This window comes from Sebastes fasciatus, chromosome 4 (genome assembly GCF_043250625.1).
Source record: "Sebastes fasciatus isolate fSebFas1 chromosome 4, fSebFas1.pri, whole genome shotgun sequence".
NCBI classification, from domain to species: Eukaryota; Metazoa; Chordata; class Actinopteri; order Perciformes; family Sebastidae; genus Sebastes; species Sebastes fasciatus.
This window is the reverse complement of record NC_133798.1, coordinates 1,871,017-1,898,333: the sequence shown is the minus strand read 5'-3', so window position 1 is coordinate 1,898,333 and position 27,317 is coordinate 1,871,017. Positions and strand designations below refer to the sequence as shown.

At 42.1% G+C, this 27,317-nt stretch overlaps 2 protein-coding genes and 1 long non-coding RNA gene across 5 annotated transcripts in view; 2 read left to right on the top strand and 1 right to left on the bottom strand.

Annotated features, from left to right (window-relative positions):
• The window catches only part of LOC141766939 (uncharacterized), a 282,348-nt gene extending 263,891 nt beyond the window's left edge, over positions 1–18,457 (top strand). Inside the window, exons 2-3 of the long non-coding RNA XR_012593715.1 lie at positions 6,246–6,591; positions 18,433–18,457. This is a non-coding gene — a long non-coding RNA (uncharacterized LOC141766939). The remainder of the gene's footprint in view (positions 1–6,245; positions 6,592–18,432) is intronic.
• tmem17 (transmembrane protein 17) lies at positions 440–4,997 on the top strand. The gene is made up of 5 exons (XM_074634147.1): positions 440–629; positions 785–888; positions 2,071–2,184; positions 2,295–2,438; positions 4,672–4,997. Exons 1-5 carry the CDS (start codon positions 473–475, stop codon positions 4,747–4,749), a joined length of 597 nt encoding a protein of 198 aa, XP_074490248.1. The 5' UTR covers positions 440–472; the 3' UTR covers positions 4,750–4,997.
• On the bottom strand, positions 5,089–26,727 carry agbl2 (AGBL carboxypeptidase 2). Of its 3 annotated transcripts, XM_074634126.1 has the most exons (22): positions 26,025–26,727; positions 25,326–25,458; positions 24,717–24,890; positions 24,392–24,499; positions 21,512–21,659; positions 21,096–21,351; positions 19,233–19,634; positions 18,870–19,012; positions 17,168–17,327; positions 16,822–16,948; positions 16,626–16,726; positions 16,130–16,242; positions 15,930–16,008; positions 14,496–14,621; positions 14,331–14,411; positions 14,127–14,225; positions 13,889–13,979; positions 11,568–11,720; positions 6,952–6,982; positions 6,673–6,869; positions 5,575–5,716; positions 5,089–5,388 (listed from the first exon to the last, which is right to left on the bottom strand). In XM_074634126.1, exons 1-22 carry the CDS (start codon positions 26,058–26,060, stop codon positions 5,175–5,177), a joined length of 3,114 nt encoding a protein of 1,037 aa, XP_074490227.1. In that variant the 5' UTR covers positions 26,061–26,727; the 3' UTR covers positions 5,089–5,174. The 3 variants fall into 3 exon arrangements, with proteins under 3 accessions (XP_074490227.1, XP_074490228.1, XP_074490229.1); XM_074634127.1 differs by lacking the exons at positions 25,326–25,458; positions 26,025–26,727 and adding an exon at positions 25,101–25,307; XM_074634128.1 differs by lacking the exons at positions 25,326–25,458; positions 26,025–26,727 and adding an exon at positions 24,981–25,110.
• Positions 26,728–27,317: the final 590 nt, after the last annotated feature.

Genomic DNA, 27,317 nt, shown 5'->3' with positions numbered 1-27,317 from the left:
GTGGAAAAATTATTTTTACACATTTAGCGAGTTTCAGTACTTTGTAGTTTGACACTGCCAGATGACAGAGTTTGGAAGACGGCCCGCACATTCTCACGTCACGTTGATTTTTATACATCCCGGCGTGAGCGTGAAACACAGCGTACGCAACATTTTAGTACGTGCGCACCGTTTATACACTATAAGGGAGTTAGGAGCTAGCAGAGTGGGGGTATTATTATTATTATTATTATTATACTTTATTTAGGGAGTAGAGATTTTAGTTTACAACCTATATCACTAGAGAGCGGTAATGTAACATTTTGGATGCCAACCGCCATCAAAATCAATGAAGAAGAAGAAGAAGAAGAAGGAGAAGAAGAAGAAGAGGGAGACTTGTCATGCGAGATTTGAGTGCAACGCGAGATTTCTTTGGTTTCCAAGGAGACGACGCCGGGTGTCTGTGCGGGGAGGAGGTGGTTCTCCTCTGGTGATGTTTGTGTTGAGCACTTTAACCCACGGAGCATCTAACGGGATGGACCTACCGGAGGCGATCAGAAGACGGTTAGAAGACTTCTCCCGGAACGTGTTATTTGACCGGAGTCGGACGCAACCCTTCACTAGAGAGAAGGACCCGTTCCTGTCTCCCGGTAAACTCCGACAGCAGCTAACGATGCTAACGCTAACTATACCGACAGGATGGCTTGGATCGGGCTCTATCTGGTTGTAACATAACTGTCCAGTAGCTGTTGCTTAAAGCAGCTTGTTGATCAGACCCATGTGTGTTGTGTTGTTGTGTCCTCAGAGCAGCGGGTTCTGTCTAGTCTCCACCTCCAGATGTCTCTGTACTTCAACATGTGCTTCTTCCCCTTGTGGTGGATCAGTGAGACTGTAATGCTGCATCTCAAGGTAAGACAATCAAAGAGGATACAGGGAGGAAACAGTTTATTTCTCAAACCAAATTATAAAGAGATTTGTCCCTCAACAGGCATTTCACATTGTCAGACTACATGAGCATCGCTGCTCATCCTCAGTTCAAGTCAAAGTTCACTGTGCTCCTCAAACAGAGTGGGAATCACCACTACTGTTGGAACAACAAAAACAAGCAGTTTCATCTTTTGAAATATGTATGACCTTCAAAACTTAGTACTAGACAGAGTATCAGTTACCAGACAAATCTATTAATATTTCTAATATTAAAGTAAGCAGCAAATAGAGCAAATGATCCTGAGTCTCATACCTCATGTGATAAATGATTGTCAGTTACAGTTGGTCAGGTATTTATTGTTACAGGCATTAATCTTAATTGTCAGGATTAGACCTGGAAAAGACTCAGACTATTTCATGTCATAAAAGCCCATTTAAATGAATCGCTAATTTAAATTCAGTTAAAGCAGTAGTGGGCGCAAATGGAGCAAATATGATTTTAAAAAGTTTTTTTTATAAAATGGTGACAGTAGTGCCTGTCAGGATATAGTGAGACAGGTAATCTGAAAAAAATCATGTTCCTCTGTGTCCTCCGGTGTCCTCCGGTGCTCCTAACGGCATCTGCAGGATTTCACAGACCGGAGGAAACGAGCAGCAAGAGCTGATCTGAGGTCTGCTGTCCAGCTGCTGTCTATGAGAGCCGGCCGTCAATCACTCGCGAACTCCGACCAAACGGTCAAACTAGGCAGCGCTGATCAAATATGAATCAATATTCTGTTACTGTAATGCCTATTTCTCTCCTCAGATGGTCTCAGAATCATCTTGTAGTGTACCGTTTAGCTGTAAAATGAGAAAGTTTGTGACCCGGTAGCCATGTTGAGACCAGTTGAGGAAATACCAAGCACCGTCCACCAGCCGGAGCACAGCCAATAGGAACACTCTCTCTCTGAAATGACCTGTGATTGGTCAAAGTCTCCCGTCACAGGCTAGATTTTCTAAAGTCTGAAAACAGAGCCATGAGGAGGAGCAGAAGTCTAGTTTTCTCTCAGAACACTTGAATTACAATATGCTGAAAGGTTATTATGGGATTTTTGCCCAGTGATGCCAAAAACTTGTTGCCTACTGAAGCTTTAACTGCATTGTTGTAATTGTCATTTCTACCAGTATCCTGCCTTGCCAGACTACTACAAGTTCATCCTCGTCACTGTTCTCATCCTGATGACTCTGATCGAGGCAATCAGACTCTTTCTCGGTTATGCTGGGAACCTGCAGGAAAAGGTGGTGCATCACTCACACAAACATAACGTTGAAGTGAAACGGATCAACAAAACATTCACAAAAAGCACAAGGCAGAGATTGTAATTCATGTAAATGTGTGTTTATGGAAGGTCCCGGAGTTGGCTGGATTTTGGCTGCTGAGCATCCTGCTGCAGTTTCCACTAATCCTGTTTCAGCTCTTCAACGAAGCCATCCTCATACAACCCCTGGAGAGGGGTGTTCACATAGTTCTCGCCATATTCATACTCACACAGGTACGATAACATTCCTTTTAACCCTCTGAGACCCACAATAGACCCGTTTTAGTCTTCTTTAGGGGATACAGGGGGTCTTTAGGGGGAGATGGCATGTCAACAGTAGATGTCACATGGAAGTGGTGTACATCATCTGACAGCTGAAGATTAATTTGAGATGCAGCTCAGCACTGTGTGTCAAGTTGTTCTAGACATAAATCAGAAATAAACATGAATTAATGAATTAATTAATCATTTAAAATGAATTGTGAAAGTGTATAAGGGTTTAGAACATGATGATAGCAGTATCTGATGGTCATCCCCATGCTCTATTATGTCTCATAAGTTGTTGCAGCAGCTTTTAGCTTGATACCATTTGTTCCACAGATTTGGTGCTAAATTTAACCTTTTTCTTTACCACTGGAGAATTGATAAAAATTATCAATAATACCACATTAAGACACCAGAGAAAAAGACATGCTGTGATTTGGGATCAAAAACTTTTGACATTTGGAGATTTCTGCAAGAATTGCATTTTTCATTGATTGGATGGCGAGCACTTGTGTTGTGTAAACTGCTCAGAAACCCCCTTATTGTCAATCTAGCTAGGAAAGCCATCCATCCTCTGAATGCTCTAGGTCTCTAGTTTGATCCATCCATCCTCTGAATGCTCTAGGTCTCTAGTTTGAGCCATCCATCCTCTGAATGCTCTAGGTCAGGGGTGCCCAATACGTCGATCGCGATCTACCGGTCGATCGCGAAGGTAGTGTGGGTAGATCGCATGGCATTTAAAAAATAAAAAATTTTTTTTTTTTTTTTTTTTTTTTAAATAGACGTCAGCCAACAAATTGCAACACTGTTTCACCTGAACTCATCTGGAATGGAGGATGAGATTTTGACACTACAAGCTGACATTCAGTCCAGGGCTCATGGACAGTTCTGGAACTTACTCACAGAGGAAAAGTACCTCAACATGAGGAAATGTGCTACCTCCTTGACTGCATTATTCGGCTCCACTTATTTATGCGAGTCAGCCTTTTCCCACATGAAGATTATTAAGTCCAAATACCATTCCACCTTGACTGATGATCATTTGGAAGTGTGCTTGAGGCTGGCTATCAGCAGCTACTGTCCGGACTATGCATCCCTGGCTGATTCCATTCAGTGCAAGTCATCAGAGTAAGGTAATGACAAAAAATGTACAGAGTTATATTGTACAATATGGGTTCATGCAGTTATGCAAGGTACACCAACATATATTGTACATATAAAGAATACTCAATATATTTATAAATAAATATATGTTTTGCATTTTTATAGTAGGTAGATCATTTTGACTTGGTCATTTTATAAGTAGCTCGCATGCTGAAAAAGTGTGTGCACCCCTGCTCTAGGTCTCTAGTTTGATCCATCCATCCTCTGAATGCTCTAGGTCTCTAGTCTGGTCCATCCATCCTCTGAATGCTCTATGTCTCTAGTTTGATCCATCCATCCTCTGAATGCTCTGGGTCTCTAGTCTGGTCCATCCATCCTCTGAATGCTCTAGGTTTCTAGTTTGTGGCTGTAAAGTTTCATGAGGCTGTGATTATCCTAGAGGTCACCACAGGTCATTTTATACAGGGAGGAGAAGTTTAAAAAAATGGTCTCACTACTATGAAATGTCTCCTATGGGGACTAACATCATCACACATGAATACAGTTGGGCTCATTGGATCCACAAGAGACCCAATTTATGTAATTCCAAGACTGTTTAGGGACCCCAGTATGCAGAAAAATTCAAATACACCATGTTAGAACAGGCGAAAATAACACATTTATACTGCATGAAAAAAACTGCATGTGATTATCATAAAGTGGGCATGTCTGTAAAGGGGAGACTCGTGGGTACCCATATCTTGAGGTCAGAGGTCAAGGGACCCCTTTGAAAATTTAGCCCAACTTAGGAGCGTTATTGAGCCTCCTTCCTGACATGGTAGCAATGGATTCCTTAGGATGTGTACTTTCATATGATATCTGTAGCTTCACTCTAACCCTAAACCTGAACCTACTAGAGCCTCTGAAAGACAGTGAAGTCAGTCGGGATCGCGGGTCTCAGAGGGTTAAAAACTGACTTGATGTAATTCTACCATTTCCAACCTGCATGTACGTAAATATATGTCAAGTTGTGCGTGTTTTCTAGATTTCATCATAAAGATGATTGTCATTGATTAAATTTGAACGTGATTTTCAATGTTTTCATTCCTGAATGCTCCAGGCCCTCTCTGGTTTTGTGGCACTCCGGGACATGGTCAGACACACCGAGAGACAATTTCATCTCCGACAGTTTGACTGAATTCTGAAGCTCCGACGTCTCTGCCACACCTTGACACACACATCCCTACTACACACCTCTGACAACAGAACATGATGTGTAACGTTTTGTACTACATGTAGTACATGGTATATTTCCTCCCCATGATTGAGTGTTAAAGAGAAAAAAAAGTGTGAACATATTTATTTTTATATTTTATTGTCATTATATTCAATTGGATTGTATTCTTATTTTTGTAGCGTTGCAATAAATGAAATCTATAAAACACAGCCTGTGCATAATTTATTAGGCAGCTAATGTAACATTGTAGTCATTTGTTGTCTACAAATCTTGCCCTCAACAATATCAACACTAGATTTAGCATTGTTGTTAACATTGTGCAAAAACATCAAAGATCTCCATTTGAATGTGATTTTTAAGACTATTTCTAGAGTTTTACTTGTGCCCTACAGCAGGGCAGACTGGGATGATCTTGTGACCGCTGTCGGACTTATTTGGCTTTCTCTTCCAGAGTGATAGTGCCCGATGCCCTTAGCATGAAGCTTACCGAGGGCGTCGCTCTGTGGACGTGGAAGTTCCATCTTCATGAGGCCTGAAGGCTTTGACACAGGGGATAAAACACCCGGGTGCCTTTTGTCCTCCCAAGTCTCTTTGCATATTCTGAGGAAAATGAAAAAGGACAGAGAGCACAAAAGATGTTTGAAAGATCATAACAAATTTGTAAAATGCGCGATGCTTGTCTTATAATCATTGCACAAAGATCAGGGCTTATTTCCCAATCTTTGAATTGCAACAGCAACCATTTAACAGAAATAATATATATGAGAGAGAGAGAGAGAGAGTTACCTTTTTCCTCTCAGGTCTGTGCCCCTCAGAACAGGCACAAATAAACTGCTGCGTGATTCAGTTTCTCTCTGGGGGATGTCAGGAGTGAGATCTCTCTGGCTCTGCTCTCTAAGTGGTATACGTCTCAACAGGGACAACCCCACTGAATAAATGACAAGAGACAATAAAGAGGAGGAGGGGAGGTTAGCTAACAGTGACAAATGAAAAAATAATGTTTCTTCTGTTTTGTCCAAAAACAGAGAAACACCTTTTTCATGCAACTTTATCACCATAAATAAAATCATAACAATAATAATTTAAAGGGACTGTTTGTAACTTCTTACAGGTATAACTCATTGTGGGTCGGTGTCCCATGCGCACTTGCGTGTGTCTACGCTGTTCAGACTCAGACTCCAACACAAACTACACAAAAGCACCAAAACCTCTTATTTGTATCTAGTGAAGCCCGTCTGTTAAACAGTGTTGGCCGCGGTCCGAGGACGCGGGGGAGTCTCTGCTGTACTCGGCTCCTCTGCCTGCCTTCACTCACACACCGCGCTCGTTCTCACTCGCTCAGCTCGCTCCACTCTCATGTGCATGTGCCCAAACTCCACACTGCAGAAGAGTTAGTTTAGCTCTGAGAATATCTAGTGAATGTACAGTGGACATTTGTGCAGAAATAACTGCTGCAGCTCCTCCAGACCAACAGAGGTTTCCCGTGTCTTGTGAAGTGACGGGGCTCCGCAGAGAGAAACGTTATCGTCTCCGACCAAAACTCCGGTGTCTCCCCTGTTCCCTCCGGCCGCGGTCGGGAGGCTGAGGCAGGAAAAGCCAACACTAGGATCAGCATTGATTCATGGAGAGACCTTCGTCTGGTCAGCTAACATTACTGCCAAGCAGCTGAAATATAGAGTGATATTGTGCTTTTAGCTGACGTGTGTCGCCTCACTGTTTTGAGCGATGCTCCTTCATGTCTATGTAGAGCGAGCACAAGCGCGAGCAACAGGACGCTGACTTTAGTTGACTTAACGGCCACAGGTGCTGTTAACAAGACATTTCTGATTCTTAAAAAGTCCCTTTAAATTTCATATATCAGTATAATATGCGTGCATATGATACCTTCTTCCTGTTCCTCATTCTGCCGTTCAGTCTTGGTCGTGTCTGCATGGGAGATGGAGTAACGATCCAAGACACGTGAAGAGTTTCTGTCTCTTAAAACATGCTGGTCGTTGAACTTGTGGGTGGTGAAATTTGACAACAAGTGCTTTGTTGGAACAATGTCTGGAACCATCTGGATGTACATGGATGAGGGGGACCTGACAAAGAAGAGACATAACACTTAATGTATGTGAACGTATCTCAGCATGTAGTTCTCTACCGTCTGTCTGTGAGGCTTACCTGTGAGGCGCTGTAAGGGAAGGTGGCAGCCCTGAAAGAGGAAGACGAGTTTCACTTAAAAAGAGCTACAATGTGATGCAGGCTTGAATTGAGATGATGAAACTCTTTAAAATGGACAAAAAAATTACACCTTGCTGAGTAAAGTTTTGGTTTACAGGTGTGCACATTTCATGGTAATTAGGTGATAATTAGCAAGTAACCTATTTGAAATTTCTTTGGAAACCCCAATATTTACCTCAAAATGTATCGAAAATGACTTTATTATAAACATTATTTAATAACGATATGCTAAAATATCATCTAATGGTTGAAACAGGGCCCTGAGGCTTGAGAAGCGGCTGTGCGCTGCTCTTCATCGGAGGTGGAAAACCAAAACTAATAGAAGACTCTTCTGATCAGGCACAGATCTCACCATTGTGTGATTTATTGTCTACACTAATGTAACCTGGAAGCTGATGTCATGATTCAGGTTCAGCTATTTAAGAAATTTCAAATAAGTTATTTTCTAATTATTATCTATTTATCAGCAGACATGGAAATAAAGCATATTGATTAACTGTGTATTCTTTTCCTAGAAATGAATTAAATAAATTACCAGCTATTGGGAAATAGAGGAATATAATTATTAAATAATGTTTATAATAAAGTAATTTTCGATAGATTTTGAGGTAAATTTTGAGGTAATTTGGCAGCAATTCCAAAGAAATTTCAAATAGGTAACTTGCTAATTATCACCTAATTACCATGAAATTTAAGGACCTGTAAAATGAAGTGTTACCAAAGGTTTTCCTGACCTCCCTGTAGTTTCTTTTAGACGCGTTTAAACTCTTCGGGACAGGCTCATGCATTCTTATCTTCCAGCACATAAAAAAGGTACTTGGCTGACCAAAGCGTGTGCTAACTATTTTGCTGATGTAAACACAGACAAAACGTACAAACAGAGTGCTTTCATAAACTGTAACACTACCTTTGTCATATACCGCCTGTCTTGTCCACACGAGGAGGGCTTTTTCTACATAGGCTGCACAAAAAGATGCCTGAGGGATCGCCTCGCTGAGCATAAATATGCCATCAGAGTCAGGAATCACGACTACCCCATGGCTAGACACAGCTAGCTCTAGCTCTTTTGGTGCCCTTTTAAGATAAAAATTAAGATTTTGATTTTCATAAAAAACTGCATTTATGATAATATAAATAAACAATTGGTTCCTGATATTGTTAGCTTAAAAGTGTTTAGTCAGTTTCACTGCAACGAGTGTATTATAAGTCTATTTCTTTCTTTCTTTCTTTATTTGTTAATTTGTTACCTCAATGCAGAAAATGATGAAGCATTCAATTATTTAAATTTTAATTTAAATTATTATTATTATCAGAAGGTGGCGACCGCCTATATGACCTATGCCTTAAGACGGCCTCGGCTAGACACTTGAGTGAGTATCACAATGCTAATGATTCCTTGTTGCACGTAGAGGACACTGAACATGTTAAACCGTTGGTCAGGGAGGAGACACTCTCTGAGTCTCTGTATAGGCTTCCATGTTTGTTTTACACTTTTCAAAGATGATGTATATAAATGACTTTTTTTCTGTGTTATCTTTTTATGATATTTTGTTGTTAGTATTTTGTGGATGATCATGTGATTGCCTCCCATTGGTGGTTGATAACATATAGGTGAGGCCACATAAGGCCCCGACGAAGACCTACAGTGGTCTAAACATGTTGGCTTTTTTAACGATTTAGCCACTGTAATAAAGGCGTTTTAATATTTCCTTCCTCGTTTGCCACTTGTTTTAATATTTTGCAGCTCCTGGATTGCCTTCCTGTTTACTCTTTAAAGGGGACATATTATAAAAAAAGGGTGATTTTCATGTTTTTTTATTATAAAGCAGGTTTAAGTCCTATATAAATACTGTGAAAGTATCGATACACTCAATCCACAGGGAAATACACACAGCCCGTATTCAGAAACTCTACATTTGAAACAAGCTGTCAGGATTTCTGTCCATTTGTGATGTCACGAATATACAATATTTAGACCCTTTATGCAGTTTTAAACATAAACATTCTAAATGTGTCCCAGTTTATTCCTGGTTGCAGTGTATGTGAATATCATCAACTGACAGGAAATACACATGGACCCAAGCTGTTGCCTAGCGACGCAATCCTGTTGCAATTCCGTCAAAATGCGCTAAAACGGAGCGTTTGAGACAGAGGGTGAATACAGGTATATTCAGGTAGATAGTATGAGGAAAATAAAGGTTTTTTTTTTAACATTCCAGCATGTAAACATGTTCTAGTAGAAACACAAAATACAAGTATGAACCTGAAAATTAGCATAATATGGGACCTTTAAGATTAGTGTGTTAGTTGGGCGCCCCAGTAGGTCACCTGGTAGAGTGGGCGCCCATGTACTAAGGCCTTATCACAGCAGCCCGGGTTTGAATCCGACCCCCCGTCCTTTGCTGCATGTCTTCCCTTCCCTTAGGGCTTCTATTTACATCATACACACCATGCTTATTCAACAGTCACACATCTATCTAATCTAATCTAACCATGTTTCATACGCCAAAGTTAGTCACTGAGTTCCACAGGGTTCTGTACTTGGACCAATTCTATTTACCTTATATATGCTTCCCTTAGGCAATGTTATTAGAAAACACTCCATAAACTTTCATTTTTATGCAGATGATACCCAATTATATCTATCAATCAAGCCAGACGAAACCAACCAGTTAACTAAACTTCGAGCATGCCTTAAGGACATAAAAACCTGGATGACCTGCAATTTCATGATGTTAAACTCAGACAAAACTGAAGTTATTGTACTTGGCCCTGAACGCCTCCGAAACAAATGATCTAATGATATAGTTACTCTAGATGGCATTGCCCTGGCCTCCAGCACCACCGTAAGGAATCTGGGAGTTATCTTTGATCAGGATATGTCCTTTAACTCCCACATAAAACAAACCTCAAGGACTGCCTTCTTTCATCTACGTAACATTGTGAAGATCAGGCACATCCTGTCTCAAAATGATGCAGAAAAATTAGTCCATGCATTTGTTACTTCTAGACTCGATTACTGCAACTCCTTATTATCAGGCTGCTCCAATAAGTCTCTTAAGACTCTCCAGTTGATCCAGAATGCTGCAGCACGTGTACTGACAAGAACTAGAAAAAGAGATCATATTACTCCTGTATTAGCTTCTCTACACTGGCTGCCTGTAAAATCAAGAATAGAATTTAGAATCGTCCTCCTCACCTACAAAGCGCTAAACGGTCAGGCCCCATCATATCTTAAAGAGCTCATAGTACCCTATTACCCCACTAGAGCACTGCGCTCCCAGAATGCAGCAGGGTTACTTGAGGTTCCTAGAGTCTCCAAAAGTAGAATGGGAGCCAGAGCCTTCAGCTATCAAGCTCCTCTTCTGTGGAACCAGCTCCCAGTTTCAGTCCATGAGGCAGACACCGTCTCTACATGTAAGAGTAGGCTAAAGACTTTCCTCTTTGATAATGCTTATAGTTAGGGCTGTCTTTGACCAGCCCCTAGTTAAGCTGCTATAGGCCTAGACTGCCGGGGGACTTCCTATGACACACTGAGCTCCTCTCTCCTTCTATATATATTCATGTCCCATTCATTGTTACTAACTTCATTTCTTCCCCGGAGTCCTTGTGCTTTCTTGTCTCGCAGGTAACCATGGAGCGGGGTCACACCTGGAGCGAGGTTATACCTGGAGCGGGGTTACACTTGGAGCGGGGTTTCACCTGGATCTGGATGTCTCCGGTATTGTGGCTGCATCTGCTACCGCGTCTGCTGCCTGCTTGACACCAACTGCTACCATCATTAATTAACTACGTCTGTACGAGGGACTACCAAGGCTTAGTGACAAATGGCAGCCTGGAGAATAACACTTCTCGGTCACTGCCAAAGACATCAGGAATTCCCAGCAAGCATGCTGATGCTGCGGGAACCAACGCACGGGCATCGATCACAGGGACGTCCCACACCAACACACATGGACGTACTGAGGAGAGATGCTGGACAGTGTTTGCGAGCTAGCCAGATGTATGGAGGACTGAGATAGCTGGAAGCTCCGCTTGAAAGCCCGTCTGAGGACGACCCAATGACATCAATTCTGATAGTTGTATTATCACTCTTCTACATTCACTACTATCGGTTTTGTTACTATTCCCTCTCTCTCTCTCTCTCTCTCTCTCTCTCTCTCTCTCTCTCTCTCTCTCTCTCTCTCTCTCTCTCTCTCTCTCTCTCTCTCTCTCTCTCTCTCTCTCTCTCTCTCTCTCTCTCTCTCTCTCTCTCTCTCTCTCTCTCTCTCTCTCTCTCTCTCTCTCTCTCTCTCTCTCTCTCTCTCTCTCTCTCTCTCTCTCTCTCCCACCCAGAGCCCGGTTCTGCTCCAGGTTTCTTCCCAGTAATCGGGGAGTTTTTCCTGGCCACAGTGCGCTTGGTGGATCTTGTTGGGTCTCTAAACTATGGTGTACGGTCTAAGACCTGCTCTATATATAAAGCGTCTTGAGATAACTTCTGTTGTGAATTGACGCTATACAAAAATAAATTGAATTGAATTGAATTCCATCTTGAACTACTGTGCATGCGGACAAACCTCTGTAGACTTTACAGGACACGAGGGATTGCCGGGGGCAGCGGTGTTGCTGCTGGTTGGAGTGTATGACATTCGGTGAAGGTGGAAGGAGAGCACTCAGGTGCAGCAGCTGGGAGGAGCATTCCCACTGTCCTGTATACATCCCCAGGTCATCTGTGAAAGCAAGCCCAACATAGTGTTCACCACTACACAGGACCTTTCCTAATGCTCAAAATGCTTCTGCCTTTACCTGCAGGACACTAGGAGGCTAGTTTCTGTCTCAACCACACTTCACTCTGTGTTGCCCGCCCGCCCGCCCGCCCGTCCGTCCGCCCGCCCGCCCGCCCGCCCGCCCGCCCGCCCGTCCGTCCGTCCGTCCGTCCATCCATCCATCCATCCATCCATCCATCCATCCATCCACAGACGTAGGCAAAATTGTTGGTACTCTTCCGTTAAAGAAAGAAAAACCCACAATGGTCACTGAAATAACTTGAAACTGAGAAAAGTAATAATAAATAAAAATTTATTGAAAATTAACTAATGAAAATGAGACATTGCTTTTGAATTTTGGTTCAACAGAATCATTTTAAAAAACAAACTAATGAAACTGGCCTGGACAAAAATGATGGTACTCTTAACTTAATATTTAGTTGCACAACCTTTTGAGGCAATCACTGCAAACAAGCAATTTCTGTAACTCTCAATGAGACTTCTGCACCTGTCGACAGGTATGTTGGCCCACTCCTCTTGAGCAAACTGCTCTAGCTGTCTCAGGTTTGAAGGGTGCCTTCTCCAGATTGCATGTTTCAGCTCCTTCCACAGATGTTCAATAGGATTTAGATCAGGGCTCATAGAAGGCCACTTCAGAATAGTCCAATGTTTTGTTCTTAGCCATTCTTGGGTGTTTTTAGCTGTGTTTTGGGTCATTATCCTGTTGGAGGACCCATGACCTGCGACGGAGACCAAGCTTTCTGACACTGGGCAGCACATTTCGCTCCAGAATGCCTTGATAGTCTTGAGATTTCATTGTACCCGGCACAGATTCAAGACACCCTGTGCCAGATGCAGCAAAGCAGCCCCAGAACATAACCGAGCCTCCTCCATGTTTCACATTAGGTACAGTGTTCTTTTCTTTGTATGCTTCATTTTTGCGTCTGTAAACATAGAGCTGATTTGACTTGCCAAAAAGCTCCAGTTTTGTCTCATCTGTCCAAAGGACATTCTCCCAGAAGCTTTGTGGCTTGTCAATATGCATTTTGGAAAATTCCAGTCTCACTTTTTTATGATTTGCTTTCAACAGTGGTGTCCTCCTCGGTCGTCTTCCATTAAGTCCACTTTGGCTCAAACAGTGACGGATGGTGCGATCTGACACTGATGTACCTTGACCTTGGAGTTCACCTCTAATCTCTTTGGAAGTTGTTCTGGGCTCTTTGGTTACCATTCGTATTATCCGTCTCTTCAATTTGTCATCAATTTTCCTCTTGCGGCCACGTCCAGGGAGGTTGGCTACAGTCCCATGGACCTTAAACTTCTGAATAATATGTGCAACTGTAGTCACAGGAACATCAAGCTGCTTGGAGATGGTCTTATAGCCTTTACCTTTAACATGAAGGTCTATAATGTTCTTTCTAATCTCCTGAGACAACTCTCTCCTTAGCTTTCTGTGGTCCATGTTCAGTGTGGTACACACCATGATACAAAACAGCACAGTGACTACTTTTCACCCTTTAAATAGGCAGACTGACTGATTACAAGTTTGAAGACACCTGTGATGCTAATTACAGGACACACCTTAGTTTAACATGTCCCTATGGTCACATTATTTTCAATCTTTTCTAGGGCTACCATCATTTTTGTCTAGGCCAGTTTCATCAGTTTGTTTTTTAAAATGATTCTGTTGAACCACAATTCAAAAGCAACAGCTGATTTTCATTAGTTAATTTTCAGTAAATTTTTATTTATTATTACTTTTGTCAGTTTCAAGTTATTTCAGTGACCATTGTGGGGTTTTCTTTCTTTAACGGAAGAGTACCAACAATTTTGCCTACGTCTGTATCTATCTATCTATCTATCTATCTATCTATCCATCCATCTATCTATCTATCTATCTATCTATCTATCTATCTATCTATCTATCCATCTATCTATCTATCTTTTGGATATCTCTCTTTCTCTCTCTCTCTCTCTCTTTCTATCTATCTATCTATCTATCAATCTATGTATCAATATGAAATACTTAACATATACTTTGTGAGCCTCTACCAAAATCTCCTTCATATTTGGAAGTCAAAAGGCAACATGATTAACCATAACCTACAACATATATCCAAAATAAAGGTTACCTGTGTGAGGTGACACAGCCGTGTATGTGCTGAGATGTGGACAAGCTGTTACCCTGTGACGCGGGCCTGCAGCTTTCATGTTTCCCTCGTCCTAAAACACAGAAAATAGCCCCAAATCACCGTCCAAATTACAGGTTGTTATATGGATAAAACTTGAAGTGGGTGTGTGAAGTGAGCATGTTATGACTGGAAAATGAACAAACAGTTAGTGAGAGAATTCAATGTGGATCATCTTTACCTTGACAGGCTTGCAGCCCTGCCACAGAGTCACCTGACTGACCTCCCCAGGGTGAGCGTTGGGAGGAGGAATCACAGCTTTTCTTATCAGGCCGTTCACCTTCACACAGGAAGACATATTGAAATGGATAGCTCAGGAAATCTTCTCTCTTCCTTCCCTCTCTGGCTGTCTCCGCCACTTATTTACACTCTCTTTGCTTCATACCTGCCATTTCTTCCTGTGTGCTCCAACAGGCCTCTCTGGGATGCTCTCTTTAATTGTGTCCTCATGGGGCAGGTTGGACTCCTGCAAAGACCGTTCACTAATCACTCTTAAAGTCAGTAACCAGACAAGGGTGTGCACTAATCAAAGGGTCATTTATTCTCTTACAGTATCTTTTATGCGGCGCTGCAGGACCTTTGGCTGTGTACTATTCTTCACTCTCTCTGCCTGCAGCCTGTTCCTCTCTTTACAACTCTTCAAGCGTTTCTTTTTCTTTTCTTTCATTGAAGTTTGCTGTGGAGGAGAGCAGGAGGTAAACTGACACAAGAGAAGACGGGACTCAAGACAGATTTTCACAAAGTAATCCAAATGTGATATTAACCTTACGAGCAGTAGGCGATTTGTTAATTTTAACATTGGGGGGAGGGGGGGATCGTGGATCGGACCAGGACTGATTCGGTGGGTGGGACTCTGAGAAAAAGTCACAATTACAAATCAGTCTGCCACTGCAGCACCATGGATTTATCAATACACAGCACAGTTAGGCTGCTGATATTACGGAGGCGTGGTCGGGCCGTGGATTCTAACGGGGGTTACGATTTGCAATATTAGAGGAATGATCATTTTTGCATCATTATTCCAACATATAAAAAAGATTATGGTGTGATTTTTGCGGGGATCTGTACCAAACATAGATATTTTCTTAAAAGCAGCAGTAGAAATGGAGCAAATATTATTAAAAAAAGTGATTTTTATAAAACGGTCACTATATCCTGACAGTAGTGCATGAGGTAGGTAATCTGAAATAAATCATGTTCCTCTGTGTCCTCTGTGTCCTCCGGTGCTCCTAACGGCATCTGATTAATCATTCACAGATTTTCACAGATTTCAAGATTTTCTCTCTGGAACTCGCGTACTCCAATCAAACTAGGCAGCGCTGATCAAATATGAATCAATATTCTGTTACTGTAATGTCTATTTTTCTCCTCAGATGTTCAATCATCTTGTAGTGCACTGTTTAGCTGTTAAATGAGAAAGTTTGTGACCAGGCAGCCATGTTGAGATCAGTTGAGAAAATACCAAGCACCGCCCACCAGCTGGAAGACCCTAACCCTAACCCTAACCCTAACCCTAACCCAATAAACTGAAGCTTTAAGCCTGTAGAATATGGTGTGCAGGGCAGAACATCTCTGCAGCACCCCAATAATTTAATTTAAAATGGTATTTTGAAACACATTTCACCTTCAAGAAATATTTCGATTTTCATCCTCATCCTGCAATTTGAAAATTGCAGTCGGGCATGTTGCGATTTTGATAAAACTTAACTGCTTAACTGTGCAGCCCTAATCCTAACTTGCACAAACCCCAGTCAGATAAAAGATCAATGAGTCAGGCAGACTAGACTAACACATTTTGCCCCTGCACTCTCTCTGCTACTAGGGGATGGAGAGGGGGTTGGCAGGTTAACAAGGATCATGCATTTTGTCATTTTGCTAACAAAAGCGATGGCATCTCCCCTCAAATCGCCTACTGCTTACGAGGACAATAAAGCAGTCTTGTAAAAACACTATTCGGGGGGATAGTAGATTTATGTGGGTGTACCTCTGGATGGACAGTTTGTGGCTGGTTCAGTAGATGAACTGGGAGTCCGTCAGAATCTGAACTATTTGAACCACTGGTGCTGCCAAAGCAAACAAGAAATATTCATATTGAAGCTGAATGAGAGCACATTTTATACATATTGTCCAAGTCTGGTTTGTATGTGTATTTAAGATAATAATAATAATGAATTACTGTATCACCTGGTTTCCAGGTCAGACACAGAGAAGTTGCAGTCAGTGCCAACATCCTTGCCCAGCCTCTCTCTGACCTCCTTTGTCAACAGCGCTGCCAGCTCTGTTAGACAGTAAGTGGTCTGAAATGCACAAAGCACAGAGGGAACCTAAAAAACAGCTACACACACACTGTTCACATTTAAATACCATAATTACAAAATGAGCGCTGTCCCGAATAGCGTTTTTTGGGCTTCGAAGCTTCTGTGAGTAATATTCGAAAATATTTGAAACTTTGTGAGGCAGTACAGCGAGGCAGCGAGGCAGTGCAGCGAGGCAGTGCAGCGAGGCAGCGAGGCAGCGAGGCAGCGAGGCAGCGAGGCAGCGAGGCAGCGCTGCCTCACTTGGTGCATACAATTGTTCCTTGACTTGGGGCTCCAGCGGAAGGAGAGGAAGGAGTCTACATTTCTATATACATATATATATATATACATACATGTACTAGACATGTTGCTTTATCTCTCACCTTTGTTGGATCTGGGTCACAGTAGTCCAGCAGGGTGTCACAGAAGTAAAAGCCGATGGACTTCAGGTCTCGAGTAGTAAAATGTGTTCCTCTCCTGTCGCCTGACATTCAGACACATAATAGATCCTCATACGAGAGACATGCAAGCCTACACACACACACATACAAACGGCACGTTCGGAAAGTCTAAACTCACCCAGAGTGGAGCCTCCGAAGGTGGCCTCCATAGTGTAGCTGTTTTTGATGCCAAGTTTCCACATGGCGATTCGTCCTGTTCCCTCTTTGCTCTTCTGCACCCGAAACTTACAACTGTTAAAGGAGAACTAAAGAAGAGAGGGATTTAGATGTTGTATTCGAAATGTGGAGTATGCACAATTGAATAGGAAGAAAAAGGCACCGCCTCTGAAACATGGTTAGATTAGATTAGATAGATGTGTGACTGTTGCATAAGCATGGTTTGTATGATGTAAATAGAAGCCCTAAGATACTCAGACTGAACATACTGTAGGTTTGAAATACTTTTTCAAAAACAGTGCCTTTACCTTATTACTGGCATTCTTGCTCATCATTAGTGGAAAGACTCTCTCGTGAAGCTTCAGCGAAGCATCACCACGGCTGTTGCAACCGTACATGAAGACATTGTTTTTACGGTTGTGGCCATGAAAGTCACAGTAAAGAACTACATCCGTCTCAGCCATCAGCCTGGGGAAAAGATATCAGAACAGGGACAGAAGAATATGAGGGGTGGAAGTCACAAAAATTAATTGATTGCAATTTTTGTGACTTGCACCCCATCAAAGAAAGGGAAAAAAAAAAAAACGCCAACTAGCAAACCGCACTCTCGGCTTTGTGCAGACATCTGCCTGCACTGTAGTCAGTGGGCAATCTTGTTTTATTCACATTTTGGGCAGAAGTAAAAAAAATAACGTGCTGTAAACGATAAATGTCATTTGGGTGTTGTGAGTGATGAACGGTTGACAGTTGATTGTCAGATCAACACTGTTTCAAATAAAATGTCAATCAAGTTTATCAAATCAATTGACAATTTATCATTCTACTTTTCAATTTGCATACATTTTCATCACTTCCATGATCATTTTGTAAGCATTTTCATCACTTCCCTTTTCTTTAATTATGTTTCGTTAATTCACCCTCGAGGCCACTTTCCTCAAATGATAAATGGCAGTTTTGTGTTGTGAATGATGAATGATGAATGTAAGACGAGGAAAATGATGAAACATGGCTCTGTTTTCATCATATCATGACTGTCCTAGTCAAATCGGCATTAAATGAATCAAATCACTTGATCATTTATCACTCCATTTTTCAGTTCACATCCATTTTTACGGCTCAATTTTTCAGTTCACATGCATTTTCATCATCTCCATTTTTATCAATTCCTTTTTGTTACTTCTAATCTTCATAGAAGAATAGATTGTTTGTCAAAATCCCAAATAGAAAAATGTAGGAAAGAAAAGAAAACGTGTAAATACAGCATGAGTCATGTTTGTGAAGCTATTTTTTAAAACTAAACTTTAGTTTATCAAGACACAATTCACAGGTGCTTGGTATTTCCTCAAGAAATCTCAACATGGCTGCCGAGTCACAAACTTTCTCCTTTTACAGCTAAACAGTACACTACAAGATGATTCTGAGAACATCTGAGGAGAGAAATAGACATTAACGTAACAGAATATTGATTCATATTCGATCAGCGCTGCCTAGTTTGACCGTTTGGTGATCCTCGTCTATTTAGAGCGAACAAGCGCGAGCCCGGTGCTGACTTTCGTTGACTTCATGGCCACAGGTGTCGCTGTTAACAAGCATTTCTGAAAGTTACAAATAGTCCCTTTAAGGAAACATTCCTTTTTGTTCAGAAGTCAGGTACAGTAAAAGTACATGCAGTGAAGTAATTCCACAGCTGGACTGCTCTCTGCCATAAAGTCAGGGAGTCAAATGCAAACTAAAAAACGCAATCTGTGTCCATTGCAGGAAGACGTGCAATGATTTTTAATTTTGTCTGTTTGATCATTTTGCTCTAGTATTTTCACTCAGGTCCCAATCTGTCAGAGACGACAGTCCTAAATAACACAAACTGGTTGCTCACTGACAAAGAGTGGAAGAACTGATTATTTTGTGTTCTGTGTTCTGTGTTCTAAAAAATGAATCAATGAAATAGCCTTTGTAACATCTGGCGTGCACATTGTTAATTTACTGGATAAACAGACACATTAACTGTCGTACCTTTCCACCATGTTTCGGGTGTGCCACACACAGGGGAAGGAATCCCTCAGCAATGTCTTGTAATTTCTGTTGAGGTCCCTGCCTGCCAGAGAGCAGCGGTAATTGCCCACTACGACACCATCTGGGTTCAGCATTGGCACCACCTGCAGCACCACAAGTCACCACAAATGAGAATAAAAGCAGTGTTTAATAGCAGTATGGAGTATTACAACATATAATAAATCGCAACACAACCTCATCATTTTACTCATTCACCATCAACTTTAGGAATAACTATTCAAACATGTCACACATGACTATAAAGCTGAAGTAATGATCGTCATAATTAGACGGATGTGAGACTACGAGTTTGAGGTCCCTCACCTTAAAAACAAAAGTGTCCCTGAGCAGCTGGGCATCTTCTGAGTCCCCGAGCAGGAAGTCTAGGAGCCCCTCCATCATCCAGGATCCGTTGGTTTCTCCGGGGTGCACTCTGGCCGTCACCACCACAGCCTTTTTGGTTTTACCCTCCTCCCTGCCGACCACCCGGGACGTTATTGTCACCACATACACTGCGTTCCCAGCAAGGCTGTGGCACATCACCCGCAGTGTACAGTACGACGCAACTGCTGGGTTGGAAGTAATGCACCTCAGGTAGCGCTGCAGGTGGGAATAGGTGTAGGGGTAGCAGTGGGCCAGGTAGCAGGTGTCGGAGTCATAAGGGAACTGGAGGGTCCAGGTGAGTGAGCACAGGGTGATTGTGTCGTCGTTGTTGTCCTTTGTATTCTAAATAGAGACAGAGGTTAGGATCTTTAAGAGAGGTCCTGCTTCTTCATGTTGTTCTGGTGTGCTTTTAGCTTGTGCAACATGACGGACCCCTGATGTTTCTACATGTTGTAATTTACTTACTACAGATCTTATACTTCAATTGACCGCCAACCATCTCCCAAAGCACACCGTACGTTTTAAATTTCAGTTCATGGCACTTAAACCTGCAGTAGTCTATATTTTTGGCATCATTGGGCAAAAATCCCATAATAACCTTTCAGCATATTGTAATTCAAGTGTTCTGAGAGAAAACCAGACTTCTGCTCCTCCTCATGGCTCTGTTTTCAGGCTTTAGAACATCTAGCCCGTGACGGGAGACTTTGACCAATCACAGGTCATTTCATTGATAGAGCGTTCCTATTGGCTGTTCATTCAACGGAGGCAGCTGTCAATCAGTCACAAACTCAGATAAAATGATCAAACTAGGCAGCGCTGATCAAATATGAATCAATATTCTGTTTCAATAATGCCTATTTCTCTCCTCAATTTTTGTAAAATGAGAAATTTGCTCCTGCTGGTGGGCGGTGCTTGGTATTTCCTCAACTGATCCAAGGCCTGTTGAAAGAGACTGGGTCACGCTTTATCAACGCATCACATCTAATAAAATAAAATAAAATATTAAAATCTGGTCTGACCTCGCCGAAATTGAGCCAATTGCAACGCACGACCGCAGCTTCAGTTACACTGCAAATGTGTCATACCCCGTACCCCAAGACCCGTGTCCACCCGTGTCCCAGTCTCCTTCCATAGGCCTTGAAATGATCTCAACATGGCTGGCGGGTCATAAACCCTCTCAGGCTCCAGATCAGCTCTGATTGGTTGTTTTCCTCCGGTGTGTGAAATCTTGCAAATGTCATTAGGAGGACAGAGAGGCACATGATTTTTTTCAGATTACCTGTCTCATGCACTACTGTCAGGATATAGTGACTGGTTTTATAAAAATAACTTTTTTTAAGCACATTTGCTCCAATTCTACGCACTGCTGCTTTAAGTACAAAAATCAACATTCAATGTTAACTTCTGAATGTTGTCTTCACTCAATTTGTGGATTGTGTGGATGAAGGTGGCTGCCAAAGTCAAATTTTGTTCCAGTTTATATGAAGCAGTAATACCCTCCCTTGTTCCTTCACTGTGGTGAAAGGCCATCTGGTTTGATTTGAATTTCAGTTGATTCTTTCTCACTCACAGGGTTCCCTTTACCTGCACTACCATGCAGCCAAAACGCAACTTTTTGAAAAGACATAAAGGTGATTCAATTCGATGATTACCTATTTAAAACAAGTTTAAAATCTCTGAAAAAATGTATTTTATTCTATACTCACATAAACTGAAAACGACTAGAAAATTACAGTTTACTGACGAAGGCCAGTCGAGACGCCATTTTTAAATTTTACAACTCATGTCAGAAAGTTCACCTACCTGACTACCGTTGCGGTAGTATCCGATATTGGAGCCGGCACGTTGCCATCCAACACTTTTCTCGTTGGCCGCCCTCTCCGAGTAGAGGAGTGGTCTCATGCCCTGAGAATACAGGCTGCTGCTTTTCATCAGGTTGATGATGGTGAAGCGGTATGACACTCCGGCCTTCATGTTCCTGACCCTGAAGTAAAACCACTGCGTGTGCTTTCTGGTGTACATGTCTGTACGCAAGGTGAGCTCATAGTCATAGACACCCCTGAACAGGGAAGAAATATGGGGGTGGGGGGACAGAGAGAAAAAGAGAGAGAGAGAGTAACTTATCCTAGAGCCACACTAAGAACTAACAGGGATAAAATATTCAGCAATGCTTGAAAAGCTGCAACAACCAGTCAGTAGATTAGGCTGCAGAGACTCACACTTGCGCAGCCATCTGAAGGTTCCCACTTTCAAAGCGTGACTCAAACTCAAGGGTGAAGTCTGTCTGATTGTCATAAGAAGTGGCGCTCTTAATGGGCCCCCTGCTTCCTCCGACACGGGAGCAGGTGAAATAGGGCCTCTTAGTGGCTTAAAAGAGTGAGAACAACATGAAAAGAGTGAGTATCAGAAGCAAAATTTGTTAAAGCTTTCAATAAACATGGACTTCAGAGAGCAATGGGGGGGGAGGGGGTTGATTCATATTTATCTAGAAAATTATTAATTGTTAATAATTAGGATAACACTGATGAGACACTTAAGCTACATAATGCCCCTCCACAACTTCCATGATATTGTATATTAAACATTCAGCAGGACTTGTACATTGTTATTAAACACTTCAATTGTAATATCAACAGGAAATCCACATCTTGGGGCATTAAGGAGTAAGTTGGGTTTGTCACTAGAATACAATGTTCTGCAATAAGATGCCTTTAAAGAGGAACAACACCTAAATTAAGAATTCCAATAAGTTATTGCCATGGCCTAAAGTTCAATCAATATTGGTGAACATGAGCTCCTCTCTCTCAAAGCCAGAAACCAGAGAAGGAAGTCTCAAACTTGTGGTGTCGTAGGGTATAAAGTCTGCTCCATAGACAATGAATGGGAGACCCACAGAATGTTTGTTTTCTTTTTCATACCCAAATGAGCTTTAGGGTGCGTTCACATCAGTACATGAGTACACTTGACCTCAAAGTCCAGTTTGTTTGATTAGTGTGAACGCTCTGTAGCGTACTCGGACGCGGTTCGTCGATCCGTAGGCTACTGCATTAGAAAAGGTGGACTGCAGTACGGATCATGTGTACTCGGGTACGGTTCACATCAGGTGTGAAAGCCAACCGTACCGAAACCAAGGCCTGTTGAAGGAGGCTGGGTCAACGCGTCATCAACGCGTCATATCTTTGGGGTACAACACATGCGCAGTAAAATCTGGTCTGCCCTCGCCGAAATTGAGCCAATCGCAGTGCACGACCGCAGCTTCAGTTACACTGCACATGTGTTATACCCCGTACCCCGAGAACCATGTCCGCCCGTGACCCAGCCTCCTTCCACAGGCCTTAACCGAAACACGGAAGTGGACCGCATAGCAATCAGCGAGTAGTTGTGAAAGGGCAGGATTTTTACAACGGTACCGGTCTCCACTAAAATCTTAAAATATAAACAATAATGGGCATTGGGGTCGGGCGATGTTTGTTAATTTATTTAGCTAATTTAATGGTCTGCCTCCAAAGAACGAGAGCTGCTCAGCAGGCAGAGAGAGAGACCGCGGGAGGAAACAACGTGCAGAGTCGGAATATTTTCACAATAACGGTTTATTTCAACCAAATCAGAGTTGGAGGTTGTTGGAAAGACTAACGCTGATGGTTTTGGTGAGTTTAATTTTGTTTCTGTCAGGTTTGAATGAAGTGTTTTACGATGCTCCGCAGCTAGAACAGCTGATCTCAACATAAACAACAACAACATAAACACGTGGATGATGACGCAAGTGTACTCGGCAACGGAACAACTTTACTAATGTGAAAGCTGAGCGGCGGGGGAGTGGGGGGGCAATCATACTCGGGCACTGTACGAATCAATCGTATCTAATATGAAAACGCCCTTATTCTATTGTAGTGTTTTCAGTTGTGAAACAGAAAATGTTCCCATATACTCCGAGCATTCCCTGACATCTAGAACATCTTTTCCCTTCATCGTCTACGGAGCAGCTCCACACTTTATATCCTATGACATCACAAGTTTGAGTTTTAGCACTCTAGTTTTTGGATTTGTGAGAGAGTTGTTTATGTTTCCTAATATTTTTTGGACTGTCTTAAACCATAGGAATAACATGTATGAATTTTGAAAATGGGTGTAGTTCCCATTTAAATTCAAACAGATCATCTACTCTCCAAGGGGATCGTGTAGCATGAGTAACTCAGACTATTATATTCCTATCATTATTTTATGTTAAAGGGACTGTTTGTAAGAATCAGAAATGTCTTGTTAACAGCCACACCTGTGGCTGTTAAGTCAAGGAAAGTCAGCGTCCTGTTGCTCGGGCTCACGCTTGTGCGCGCTCTACATAGACATGAACGAGTATCTCTCAAAACAGTGAGGCGATCATCCTGCCTCAGCCTCCCGACCGCGGTCGAAGGGAACAGGGGAGACAAGGAGTTTTGGTCGGAGACGATAACGTTTCTCTCTGCGGAAACCCGTCACTTCACAAGACACGGAAACCTCTGTTGGTCTGGAGGAGCTGCAGCAGTTATTTCTGCACAAACGTCCACTTTTGTGGACGTTTGTGCAGAAATAGATATTCTCAGAGCTACTAACTCTTCTGCAGTGTGGAGTGTGCGCACATGCACGTGAGAGTGGAGCGAAAGAGTGAGAACGAGCGCGGTGTGTGAGTGAAGGCAAGCAGGCAGAGGAGCAGAGTACAGCAGAGACTCCGGTCCTGGAGACCAAAGCTACGGTCTCCCCCGCGTCCTCCAACCGCGGCCAACACTGTTTAACAGACGGGCTTCACTAGATACAACCAAGAGGTTTTGGTGCTTCACTGTAGTTTGTGTTGGAGTCTTGTCTGAACAGCATAGCCACACGCGAGCGCGCATGGGACACCGACCCACAATGATTTATACGTTTAAGAAGTTACAAACAGTCCCTTTGAATTCAAACAGATCATCTACTCTCCAAGAGGATCGTGTAGCATGAGTAACTCAGAGTATTACATTCCTATCATTATTTTATGTTAAGAAGAATTTGTCGACAACACTGTGATGACATAATGCACCATGTAGCCTGGTGGTACAATGACAAAAAATGCCTTTGGTGTGGTAAGTTACCATAGTCAGTGCAATATACCACTTTCTTCCTCTCCTCTCCTGCTGGCATGGGTGTCCTCTCATGTCCTGTGGGCTGGTAGAAAGGCTCTGGCTCGGGGGGGTCCCACTCTACAACACATACTCTCTCTGTGTCATTATGTGTTGACAGCAAAGCCAAGTTTTACTGTTTAATTTATTGATATTGTGTTACTGGTTACATGTTTAGAAGCTCACCATTGTGACTCATTGCCTACTCTTGGGCTGATTAACACCACTGATATTTATTTGTGCATATCAGTAACATGCCTAAAAATAACATAATGGTTTCAATAACATTTTGAATTACCTATGTGATGGATGATGTCGCCGATGACGTCACACTCTATGGGCCAACGGGGGCAGGAGATAGATGGAAAGGTAACCAGGTCCAGCGGTGCCCGGAGACTCAATATAGGTCGGCCACCATCGAAGTCTATGAGCAGCTGCCTGGTCCGCAGAGTCTGACTCAGGTTCAGAGATACTGAGTGGAGACATGAATCACACCTTCAATAACTGGCTCCTGTTCTTCCAGTGATGCACTATACATTTTTCATCAGGTCTGCCCCCTTACCTCACCGAGACCAGTTCATTTAAGACGGGATTATGCTGCACCTGGTTGCTTTAATTATCTCAGTCACAAAAGAGCTTGTTTAATATGTAATGATCTAGCATTAGGGAGGAGATACAGTACCATAAACACAAGTGTTGACCACATCTCCTTCCCAACAGGAAAACCAAAGCCTGTACATGACTAGGACTCCCACTCCACATCAAACATGAGACAGTGGTGTCAGATGAGGCTGAACAGCAACAAGTCAACACAGATCTTTGTGGTGAAGTTACATTACAAACAGTTAGGCTACATACAGTAAACGTGCATGTTATCCAAATGCAGCCCTATGTGAAAACAGCTTACACTGCCTCCTCCCTGCTAATTCCTCCTCGTCTTCCTCTGAGTCATTGGTGTCCGATTTGTCCAGCTGGTGGGTATTCCACCAATTCCTGATAGCAGAGACAGCCATGGTTGATCTCCAATCTCCAATCTCCAACTGATTGGAAAAAATGAAAATCATCAATGTTGTATACTAATTACCAAAGTGAGTCAGAAGTGTATCAAACACAGGCTTTTAATCAGGATACTGCAAAGATTAATTATGTAATCATCATGAACTAATATAGATTTTTGAAGCCGATCCCATTATGGTCTCTTCTCACAGAATATCAACTATAACAAATGCGAGTCTTCTTACAAATGCTAGTAATAAACCAGATTAAGCTTACCAGACATGTCTATCTTACTGTATGGTATAACACCTTTATAGGAGGGAGCATATATTTAGCTGCTAATTTGAAAATGATTGGAAGTAACATACCATAATCATCAAACAAACCAACGATGGACCGATACCTTTTTAAACTAATATTCTACAATGATGACATGTATCTGTAGCTCAAGTTCTATCATTAAACATGTCTGATATCTTGGGAAAACAATCACAGTATTCTAATAATAATAATAATAATAATAATAATAGTAATGCAACATTGGCCTACAGAGATGAGCAGAAATAACGCTGATATTCTGAGTGAATGTTCGCAGAGGATGAAAACTGACCTGTGAGGTGTTGAGGGTTGAATCTCTCACAGGCATCCTCGGCTGCCTCTCACAGAAAAGTACAGTGCCAGAGAACGTCTTCCTTTTGCCATTCAGTAGGTCCAATGTCTACCCTATTACCTGTTAGTTCACTTGTTAGTTCCTGTAGCTCACAGAGCAGAACAACGTCCCTCTGCAGCAGAGCACCGGGACCGGGGTTCTGTTGGAGTCTGAGCTAGCACTAGCGTTACCACATTCAGGAAACAGGACTTGGTTTCTGGGCTGTTTCCTCTGTTGCCAACATCTTCTTTAGTGTTCTGCCGGTGACTACCGTTAGCTGCTAGCAGCCTCCCGAACATACAAAGAGAAGGCTTTCAACTGGTTCTGGATGTCTGAGGAACACTTCCCTCCTCACACTTCAGTTACACTGCACTTAAACTGCAGTTACACTTCAATTACATTTCAGTTACACTCGGCTACTTAAACTCTGTTTTACAAACTGAAGAGCGAAAAGCAAACCTGGCGGCTTGTACGAGCGGAAGAATCTTTCACGTACGCGATGTTGCCAAGCAACCGATCGTCTAAACACCGCGGTTGCCATGGAGATTCCTTACCATTGAAGCAGTGTAGGAAATTATTCACAAACCCGGTGTTACCCTTAAAGGTCCCATATCATAATCATTTTCAGGTTCATTCTTGTATTTTGTGTTTCTACTAGAACATGTTTACATGCTGTAAAGTTCATAAAAACTATATTTTCCTCATGCCGTCTGCTTGAATATACCTGTATTCACCCTCTGTTTGATACGCTCCGTTTTAGTGCATTTCAACAGAATTGCAACAGAATTGCATTACTAGGCAACAGCTTGGGTCCATTTTTACTTCCTGTCAGCTGATGTTATTTACATACACTGCAACAGGAAATAAACTGGGACACATTTAGAATGTTTATGTTTAAAACTGTGTAATGGTCTAAATATTGTATATTTGTGACATCACAAATGGACAGAAATCCTGACGGCTTGTTTCAAACGCACAATTTCTTGTTTCTTGTTTGATAGTTTAACAGTATCTGCTTTATAATACAAAAGACCTGAAACTAACTTTTCACAAACTTTTAATACATCCATGGGTGTTACACCGAAATCTGCGACCGCAGTGCCAGCAACTCATGAGGTCGCCATTTCTGATGGCTATCGTCAGAATATGTGACCGCATTGTACCTATCTATTGCTTCTCTTTTAGAGTTGTGTGAATATATCTTTAAATTAAAAATATTAAAGTACATTTGTTTTTAACAATTTCGTCTGTTGT